The 10,872-nt window shown below is 35.1% G+C and overlaps 1 protein-coding gene across 1 annotated transcript; it reads right to left on the reverse strand.

Moving 5' to 3' along the window:
- Positions 1-9,933: 9,933 nt before the first annotated feature.
- Positions 9,934-10,872, reverse strand: LOC101975021 (olfactory receptor 6C74-like). Its single transcript, XM_013366261.2, has one exon. The coding sequence runs from the start codon at positions 10,870-10,872 to the stop codon at positions 9,934-9,936; it is 939 nt and encodes a 312-aa protein (XP_013221715.2).

Raw genomic sequence — 10,872 nt, forward strand, 5'->3', positions numbered from 1 at the left:
ATCCCCAAGGCTGGAGGTATAGCAAGTGGTGGAACACTTGCTTAATATAAAGGAGGCCTTGGGTTCAATGCAGAACACTACAATAATTTTTATTTACACAGAAGAAAAAAATCGAAAAGAAGAGGAAAAATCTTCTGAAGAGCATTTCCATTTCGATCGTACCTTTATTAAAAGTTGTAGAAAAATAGCTTGGTAATAAAGATCACTGTGTTTCTTGCTGTGACTCCTCAACAATTTCTACATTCCCAGATTTTTTTAAATTAAAAAGTATGTTGCAGTAGTGACCTTTAGCTTTTTAACATGATATGTAAGATAGTAAAAAATAATTTTTCGAAGAACAAGAGAAAAGGGTGTCACCTAAATAATAAAAGTTATAACAAAGGTCCCTTCCCTTTAATGAAGAAATAAAGCATGCATTTGATGGTCAGAGAGATAGCAATTTTATATTGGGCAATGGTATTGTTTTCAGTTTCTCTGCTGAGGATTTCATGTGGATAAATGTTTTGTTTTGGGTTTGTGTTTTTTATTGGTGTATTGGAGGAGTCTAGGCTGCCCACCATGCATTTTCTGACTGACTACTACCATCTCTGTAGCTGAAGACATGGAGGGATTAAAATGTTGTGCAACTTCTAATTTCTTTTATGAATGTTTTGTTTCCCTAGATACAAAAAAATTCATACACATAAAGAACAATATATTAACAAGAAGAATAACTAACATGACAAGAAGAATAACTAACAAGCCCTTAGTACAAATAGAAGATTAGAAAAATCATCTCCAAGTCTACACCAAAATATGGAGTAAGTATGGTACAGGCAAGTTGGCTGGAGTTGTGACAAAGAATAAAAACAAAAATAAATACAAACTGATAAGCTCACCAAGGGTTTACTTCAGAAGGAAACTGCTCTCGATCAGAGGAAAAATAAGGAACTTAGTGCTCTAGGTTTCCAGGTACTACAGAGCCAAAAGGAAATTGATGTCAAGCTTGCTGGATCTTAATGCTATTCCTTACAAAGTTTCCACTTGGGAGGTACAGTCAGGGATCTTCTGTAGTAATATCCAATGCCATGTAACTAAGTACTACAAATTCAGCACTTAAAAAGGATACACAGTAGAAATCTCACAGTGTCTGTGAGTAGAAAACCTGCAAGTTCTACAGCACTGCTGCCAAAGCCACCTGTGGCCTGGGTCCCTATGCTGAGGCTCAGCTGGGGATCATGAGTTCATTCCAGGGTTACTCAGGCTGTTGCCAGGACATTTATCATGGCTTTGGAATTCCTGAAAGCTTGTTTCTCCAGAGACAGCGATGGAAAGATGCTGGAGAGCAACCAAGCTGGCAAGAATTATATATAAACAACATAATCAAAACAGGGACAACAACAATAAAAAAAGCTTTGTCATATTATTCTACTGGTGGAGAAGAGATTCTGAAAGAGTATGATCCCAGGGAGTTCCAGTCTTGGATCCTTCAGTAGAGCACACTTGCCAAGTCTTCTTCAAAAGCACATATTCTCCTACAAGCCCAGTGGAAATGAAAAGAAAAAGAAATGTTCTGAAATATACTGGATCAAATATTTACAAAATATCAAAAAACAAAGGAAGGGAACTTTGATTTTCTTTTTTGATTAAAAAAAAAAAAAGAAAAAGAGCCTGTTCTTTTTTGAAGTTTCTCCTAAAATAAGATGATCAACCTAAATTACCAATGTTTCTCCCCCATTATCTGCCATGGAAAATCCTGGTAAGCCAAAAACAATTAGAAGAAAAAAAGAAAATTCAAATGAAAAATGTGTGGCAAACATACTGCAATCAAACAATTCAGTAGTTGAAACAATGTCACAGACCCCCAAATTGTCCAATAGGAAAAATCAGACATAGAAAATAAAAAGAGTGCATAAACTTTGTTTGCTTTACTTCTACTGTGAAAGACACAATACTTGGTGACCTTTTTTTTTTTTTTTCATTTCATCAGTTTTATGTTTATATTATACTCTAAGTTGTCATTTTATCTTGCTGATAAAATGATTATCTACTTTCTCCTGCCTAAAATAGACACTCAATATGTTTTTTTTTAATCAGTGAATAAAACATTTGAATTGCAAATTAAATATCACGTGGCTGTTCCTCTTACCTTTTTCAGTTTTTGTTTTTACATTTCCCATGCCATGGAATTATATGACTTTGTCAGACATTTGTTTCAGGTTGAAAGAAAATGAGATTGAAAATAGGAAGTCCAAAATAATTCAAGACTGTCATGTTCTCACTTTTTTTAAATATTTATTTATTTTTTTGGTGTAGTTGGACACAGTAGCTTTATTTTATTTATTTATTTTCATGTGGTGCTGAGGATAGAACCGAGGGCCTTGAAGTGCTCTATCACTGAGTCACAACCCTAGCCCCTGTCATATCCTCACTGTTGTTGCTGGCATTGCAAACCTCTGGTATTTAATGTTGAAGAAACATAATTTCTAAAAGAAGCCTAATTAAAATGACTCTCTTATCTTTGGGAGGCTCTCATCAGTACCATGCTCTCAAGAGACATTTTAATGCTGCTTTCCAACAAGAATCCCCTGTGTCTAGTTGGAGGAGGATAAACAACTTTCTTTCTGGAAGCTTTTTCACATTCCAGGAATGCATGATCTCTGGCTCTGAAATACTTCCCTGTAACCAGTTCTGAACTGTCCATTTTTCTACTGCCATCCCCAATTCTACAGCTCATGGTTCTACTCCTACGTAATAAATTGGTACCAGAGACACTTTCATTCAAGGACAACTTTGAAATGCCACCTGAGTTTCAGACTTTTAGACTTAACTGAATTGGGTCACTCTTCCAATTTGTCCTCCCTAACATTTCAAATGACATGTGTTTAAGACACCTGTAGTAATTTGCAAATTGTCTTAACTAGAATGCATGGTCTTTTTAAAAAAAAAAAAAGTTTTTTTTTTTTTTTTTAGTTGTTGATGTACCTTTGCTTTTTATTTATTTATATGCAGTGCTGAGGATAGAACTCAGTGTCTCACACATGCCAGGCAATTGCTCTCCACTGAGCCCTGGCCCCAGCCCCATAGAATGAATGATCTTCCCAAAGAATTTTAGTTTTACCCAGAAAACCATTTATTCATCTTTATTTGGGCTCTGGAATATCTGGGATTTCTTTTAGGCCACAATTCTAAGAATTTATGTTTTCTCAGAATTCATGTTTTCTCATTGAAAACTACTAAGGAATCAAAATGAATCTCTCTTCATTAAAAATGCTAATTGAAAGGATAGTTTCAAAACCTTATTTATTCTCTTTGCTTCATGCAAAGTCTAACATTTTAGGTGAAATTCTAAATTCCTCCGATACTTAATGTGTCCTGAGGAATCTCACTAAATTGTTGCCCAAATTGATTGTGCTGTAGATGCCCTCAATTTTCTGATTCCAGGGATGTTTGTATTATGTTTCCATCCAAAACAAACTCTTCTAACATTATTTTAGAACACAAGCAAAATGGCTGGAATCCTGGTATCACCAGAAGCAAGGGTCTTCTCCCTTTTTTACGGGTCTTAGGCTTCCTTTGTACTCCAGCCCTCTTCCTCTTATCTTTCTCCTTCCTCTAAGAAGGGAAGGGATAGTTTGTTTTTTTTTTTTTTTTTTTTAACAATTAACTCATGGGACAAGGCATTTCATAGGGAATACAAAACTACTCTTCCATCCCGGGAAAGAGAGAGAATAAGGCTAAGAATTCTTAGTAGGTTGTATCAAGCCATCCTAAGACATTTTAGATGTCCAGGAAATACCATAAAAACTCTGAAGCCAAAGAGGCTTGGGCCAGAGTCAGTGCTGGTGGAAGAGATAAAATAATTTGGGTGTAGGGAAGTATTTGAGGCAGAAATCTCATTTAAATATGTCAAATAATAAACATACTGCTGAAAGGACAAGTGCAACTGCTTCTGTCACACCCAGAGACACTCAGAGATTATACTGTAGAGGTTTAAATATCTTCTGCACCTCCCAATAGTGAGCATAATCCAAACAGGGAGTCTCAGAACTCCCTCCATCTCAGAAACATCACCAAGGAAAAACTTTTGATTCTCTAATGTTATTTTTTCCTATATTTCTTGTATCACTTTATGTATTGATTTGAGATCCCCCACACTACCAAGAATTACATTTCTTAATCCATTCTTCAGTAATTTTTAAAAATCTGTAATGTTATAATTTATTAACTGGGAATACACCACTGTTCTATCTTTTGATGATCTTCCCTCCCTTCTTTTCACTGTTTTGCTATTTCCCCTCCTGGCTAATTTCTTTTTCCACTTCCCTTTCTTCTTCTTCTTTCTCTCTTTTTAAATTTTTTTCTGTTTTTAAAAAATTATATGATTATTGATTATGTTTGTTGCATTTTGAGTTTTGTAGCACTAAGGATGAAACAAGGGATGCTCAGTCCTGTGACCCTATTGCCTCAGACCTCTGATTGGCTGAGTTCCTAGAAAGAGTATTTTTCTCTGATATTTTTTAATGTAAAATGTTGTATTAATTGGACTTACATATTCTGTTTCTCTGTTACTCATACTCTCTCTTCTCATCATTATTTCTCTATTTTTTGTCACTTTCACTGACCTTATGTGTCCCCTGATATATATATTTTTTAATTTCTGTAGGTTTCTTTTTTCTTTCTTTTTATTATTTTGTTTTATTCTATTCTGATTTTGGTAAGTGCACATGTGCATGAGTATGTGCATGTATGTGATTTGTGTGTGTGTGTGTGTATGTGTGTGTGTGTTCTGCTTTTTGTTTGATTTTTCTTTTGCTAACTTACTTAGATGTTTAGTTTTTTGTTTTTGTATTGTTTTAGATATATTATCTTTCCTTCTATACTTTTACTTATTTTTTTCCTGCTTTCTCCTTTGGTCCTAGTTTTCTTTTCTTTTCTTTCTTTCTTTTTGTTAGTTTTATTAGTTTGAATGATTTATTTTATTACTTTTTTTGTGAGGGGTTGTTTGCCAGTGTCATCTTCTTTAGGGTAAAGTAAGAATTGGATCAATACATTCGATTTTTTATTCATTCTATTTTTAATAATCTCATTCACTTTTCACTTTCTGCACCCATTATTCTACTCACTTTCTCCATTTTTTCTCATTGTATCCTGCCTTCTTTCTCTTTCATGTTCATGCCATATGAGTACAATAACAATTCCTCCTCTTTTATACTGACATTTAAGCCTATTGTAGTGTGTTATCCTCATGTTCCACTTCAGATCAATTGGAAGTTTAGAAATTATCTAGCAAGCTGAAAGACTTATTAGCATATGGTTTTGTCTTAATTATTTTCAGTCATAGGTGATTATCATGTTCCTTCAAAGGGATGTAAGGTAAAAAGCACTGAAAACACATTGACTGGGCTCTTTGACATGGGCCAGGATAAATGCCTGGATTGGGATTTATAATAAAGTGAAAGCAGCTCACTAGAATCCTTCGGACAATAGTGGGAGAATGACCCAAATGAATAGTGAACCAAATGTCAACACAGAAATACAGAAAATGTGAGAAAACAGGACACTAGCTTGCCTCCAAGAATCTCTAACCCCTGACAACTAAATCCACAAACACCGAAGAGAAAAAAAGCCTATATGAAGCCATCAATGAGAGTTAAAATGATCAATGAACTAAGAGAAAATTAAAGGATGAGCCGGGAGAAAAGATAAAGGAATTAAAAGTTCATTTAAATAAATAGCTATTTTGAAAAAGAATCAAATAGATATCCCAGAAATTAATGCATAGATAAAATGTAAAATTCAAGTGAAAGTATCACTAACTGATTAAACCATAGAGAAGACAGATTTTCAGGCCTCAAAGACACAAAGTATATAATCTGGAAAACAGAGCTAGCAATAAAGATAATAGGTTATGACCAGAGGACTCAGAAAATCTGCCACAACATTAAGAGACCAAAGGTAAGAAATATAGGCTTTGAGTTTTCTTTTTCTCAAAGTGGGCCAAGATGGAGCAATCCATAAAGTTCAGGGAAGGAAGGCAGGATTTCTCCAATGCAAAAGAGATCTCAGCAGTTTCTGGGACAGCCCTTCAGTCCCTCCATTTACTCACAGGGATACCTCCTGTGTTCTACTGAGGCAAACTCTCCAGTCTCCTAACTCTAGCAGTCAGCCCTCAACAAGCTTGCCTTACATCCTCAGCTGGGATGTGAAGTTGCTTGGAGTGCCAGGCCTGCCCCAAAAAGCTGGAGCAGGAGCTGCTCTTGGGTCTATTTGTCCGTCATAAATTTTGTTACCAAAAGTTCAGTCCTTGTCCCCAATGCCAATTTAATATGGAGGACACAGTTTTGAGAAAAAAGAAAAAGCTTTATTGTTTGAAGCAAAGGAGAAGTACAGGCAACTTCTGTTCAGAGGCTGATTCCTCCCATCAAGAAGAACAGAGAGTTTTTAAAAGAGGATTCAAAGGCTACATTCCAGGGAATCCCAGGTGCACCCTGATGGTGTGTTGAAAGTCACTTCCAAGGTCTTCCAGGGACATCTCCTCCCTGTGGTGGGTGTGTGCTCAAGGACAGATAATAAACCTAAAATGGGGATGAAAAGATAACCCTGTCTCCCTAAATCTGTTAAGAAATGGAAGAGGGAGAAGAGATAGAGAGAGAAGGAAAAATATATACATATCCTTTATAAAATGAGCCGTAGTGGCAGAGCAGGGAGGATTATATTCAAAACATGAAGTGGACCACTGTTCCATTCCTAGGAAAGTAGCAGAAATAATGAATATTAGCAGTCTTTGAGTAATCCTCTCTTTGTTACAAAAATTTGGAAAAAACTTAAACTATAGATTGTTTATAAAATTGCACCGTACATCTGATCCCATAGTTTTATAATGACATATTTACTTATCATTATTCAGTTTCTAATTATAAGAATATTCTGTGATTCTACAGTTATACACATAAAGCAAACTTCATTATTCTGTGAACATTAAAAAGGTACATGTTATAGTATAATAGAAATATATTTAAAATAAAATATTAAAAACAAGGGAAAAGATGTTTTAATCTTATGAGCAGGTGTGGCTTATAAAAAATAAGCAAGGACATAATCTATTATGTTCTACATTTTCTTTGTATAAGTACATGCTTCTCACTATATTTTTAGGTTCTAAAATGATCAATAAATATCTATCAGAGGAATAAATACACATGTACTTATTGAATAAATCAGTACTTAATTCCATTTTATGTTGACACAAATTTAAATCATTTCCACTGGATTCATATTGTGTTAATGGAGGCTACTTAGTGAAAGCAAATGGAAGAGAATACAAAAGGAAAAGAGAGGGAGACAGACCTCAACAGATCAGCCATGCTTTGTTAAACAGTGGAGGAGCACTTTTTCAAGAGGGGAAAGTGGCAACAGGCTGAAGAAGCATCTAAGTGTTATAGGGTTTAGCAGGGTCAGGCCATGGGAGGGGCTGATTAGTTCCTTTTGGCAGGCTTACTTTCTGTAGCAGTGGGAATTTTTCAGATAAGGGAGATTGCTATAGGTCAGATTCCTAGGCTCCTGTTTTCCCCTGAGGGTTTTGTAAGTCTCCATTTCCTTCACTTGGGAAGAGTATGAACTCTGGACTGACTTGCTTTTGTTTTCATTAAGGTTAAACTAGGATTTATATGACATTGTCTATGAGTCTGCCCGCCAAACAGAATCTCAGTTGGTACAGTATGTTTATTTACATGTAATCAGGTGCAAGATGCCAGGGATTTGTATTTCCATTGTGCACCAACAAGAAATTAATTCTTGTTCAGTTGGAGTAAGAAAGTCTGGAAATTGAAAGATTTCACAGCTTTTTATATTCAGCTAAAGTAGTAAAACACAAAGGAAGTAGGAAAATTATATTTTGACTTTATGGATATCTCTGATCCCTCCTTGCCAAAGATACTATATGCATATCTAAACTTTATAGATTTAGCTTTCAAATATGGAAATATTTGTCCAGTGTTTGTCTATGAATTCATCATCAGTTAATAATAACTCATACACTAGGCATGTCCTGATAAAGAAGGCAGTGGATTTTTCCATGTGTGTAATACTCCTACTTCAACTGAGCCTCTGCAGTCTAACACATGTGAAGGTGACAGAGAGTTTAGGGCAGCCCTGGTGGTGAAAAACATGTTCAGAAATTATATTTCTTGCTTTTAAACATATAGCTTGCTTTATTATATTCCCAGTTAAATAGAATTATCTGAAGATATTTTAAAGAGCAAAACGTACACATTCTGGATTATTTTCTCTCCTTCTGAAAAATCTGTACTACAATGCTACAAATGATGGAACGTGTACAAAATTTGAAGGAAAGCACATTAGTGTGGCTAGTATCAGATGGAATTTTAGTAACTTTGGAAAGAATGAGACATCATTAGTTGATATAATAAGGTAAAAGAAAAGAACCTGTTAAAATTTCTCTGACTGCTGCATGCCCACAGCAGCAATAACTGTAGATAACTGTCAACACATGATGCAAACACTGATAATCAAGAAGCACTGAGAGAAGAGCCACAGGAGCTAACACAAGATTTTGAAACGCACCCACTAATGAAAAGTTTTCTGAGTTAGACAACAAGAAAAGGTGAGAAAGAAGGGTCTTCTAAATTTCCCTCATATGTAGAAGTTAGAGAGTAAAAAGGAACAATAGGGATCTCATGAAACAGAAGGAAAATGAGTAGGGTACAGAAAGAGATCAGGAGAAGAAACGTGGGGAGGATAGATATAGGTACTGGGGAATGAAATTGATCAAATTATGTGCATGTATGAATATGCCTCAATTGAATCCACTGTACATGATTATTATGCACCAAGAAAAATTTTGAATGTAACACTCACTTATAAAATCTGTAAAGACATTAACTCAAGAAATTCAGTCTATCTGAAAATAATATTTCAAACTTCAACCTTTGTTCTCAAATTGGAAAATAGGCAGGTTTGTTGTTAACAAAGAAAATCTTAAAACCAATTTTCTATCCCCACAGCTTCTAATGTGTGAAAAAGAGTGAGATTTTGGAACCTGATCACATATCTTCAAAACATACACACACTCATGAAAAAAGAATAAAAAAGAATAAAATCATTGATTCGTACTAGTGGTGATTAATTGAATTCTCATAGATATGATACACACATACACAGGAAGGGAAATATAATGCATAAACCATGTTGATGATTCGATGTCTTATTGCTTTCCTTAGTTCTGTAGATCAAATGCATAAAGACAGGGTATACCAGACAGTAACATGATACAGTAGTAGTGGAATCTATATGAAATATTCACTTTTACAAATATATACTTTTAGATATTTTGCTGAGACAAAAGAGAAACAAAGAAGAAATGTTTAAAAACAGTAATAGAATGCATACAAAATATGAGGATAATAAGATATGTGAAAATAACTGTCATTTGATATGATAAAAAATAAGAAAAAAGAAGAAAGAAGAGAGGCATGAAGGAAGTGAAGGAAGAAGTCAGTTTGGTTTCTAGCAACATCATATATTTTAATAAAATATTAACATTGTGTGGCTAAGAGGGCAGTCTTCCTTAGTTATTGATAAAATAAAATCAATTAATATTTACAGAGTTCACAAACGGCTTATCTACTGTTAAATATTATTGATGTATGATTTTTCTAATAAGGATTCATAGCAGAATATTTTGATGAGCAAAATCATACAATTACATCCTAAGAATAAAGAACTCAAGCAATGCATGAGAGAACATCTTGGGGATACATAAAACTATTACAATGATAAATATCCAGGAGGACAATGAAGGCTCCTTATGGGTGACATAAATGACTGCTATATACAAACTAACAAATTAAAGGAATGTATTTTAAAAGTAGCTGGTACAGTGTATACTTTTAATTAATTTTCAGTAGTATGTGTTCACAAAAGCCAAAGCTGTTATTTAAAAGTTGTAAATGTACATCTTTTTGCTAGATCCCTCAGGGCTTGTATCACTTGCTTATTTCTTAGGGAATAAATGAAAGGATTTAGTACAGGTGCAACGGAAACAGTGAGCACTAACACCCCCTTGTTTAAAGATATCCTTTCCTCTGCAGAAGGTTTGATATACATAAAAATACAACTGCCATAAGAGATGGAGACCACAATCAGGTGGGAGGAACAGGTGGAAAAAGCTTTTTTTCTCTCCTGGGCAGAAGGGATCTTCATAACTGTTGTTATGATTTTGATATAAGAGAACAATACCAGAGCCAGTGTATTCAAGAGGGTGATAATGGCTAAAATAAAATTTGAGAATTCTATGTCCTTGGTGTCTGTGCAGGAGAGTTTCAGGATAGGAAAGTAGTCACAAATAAAATGTTCAATAACATTGCCATCACAGAATTCTATGGTCAGACTCACTATAGCTCCAGGGGTGATTGCTACCCCAGCAGCTATCCAACAGGCAGCAACCAGCAGGTGGCCCACTCTGCTGCTCATAATGGTTGCATAATGAAGGGGTTTGCAGATGGCCACATAGCGGTCATAGGACATAGCTGCCAACAGGAAAAACTGTATTATACCTATGAAAACAGTAAAAAGTGCCTGTGCCAAGCAAGCATCACGGGAAATAGTCTTTTCCTTAGTGACTATGCTGACCAGGTATCTAGGGATGCAGGCAGTTGTCAGTGTGATTTCTAAGAAGGAAAAATTTCTTAGGAAGAAATACATGGGTGTTTTGAGGTGGGGATCCAGCAAGGTCAGAAGGATGATGGTAAGATTTCCTGTAGTACTCAAAAGGTATGTTAGAAGTAGAAAAAGGAAAATTACAATTTCCCAGTTTGGGTCCTCTGTCAGTCCTACAATAATGAAGTTTGTCACTACTGTGTGGTTCCTCAT

This window comes from Ictidomys tridecemlineatus, chromosome 6 (genome assembly GCF_052094955.1).
Source record: "Ictidomys tridecemlineatus isolate mIctTri1 chromosome 6, mIctTri1.hap1, whole genome shotgun sequence".
In the NCBI taxonomy this organism is placed as follows: Eukaryota; Metazoa; Chordata; class Mammalia; order Rodentia; family Sciuridae; genus Ictidomys; species Ictidomys tridecemlineatus.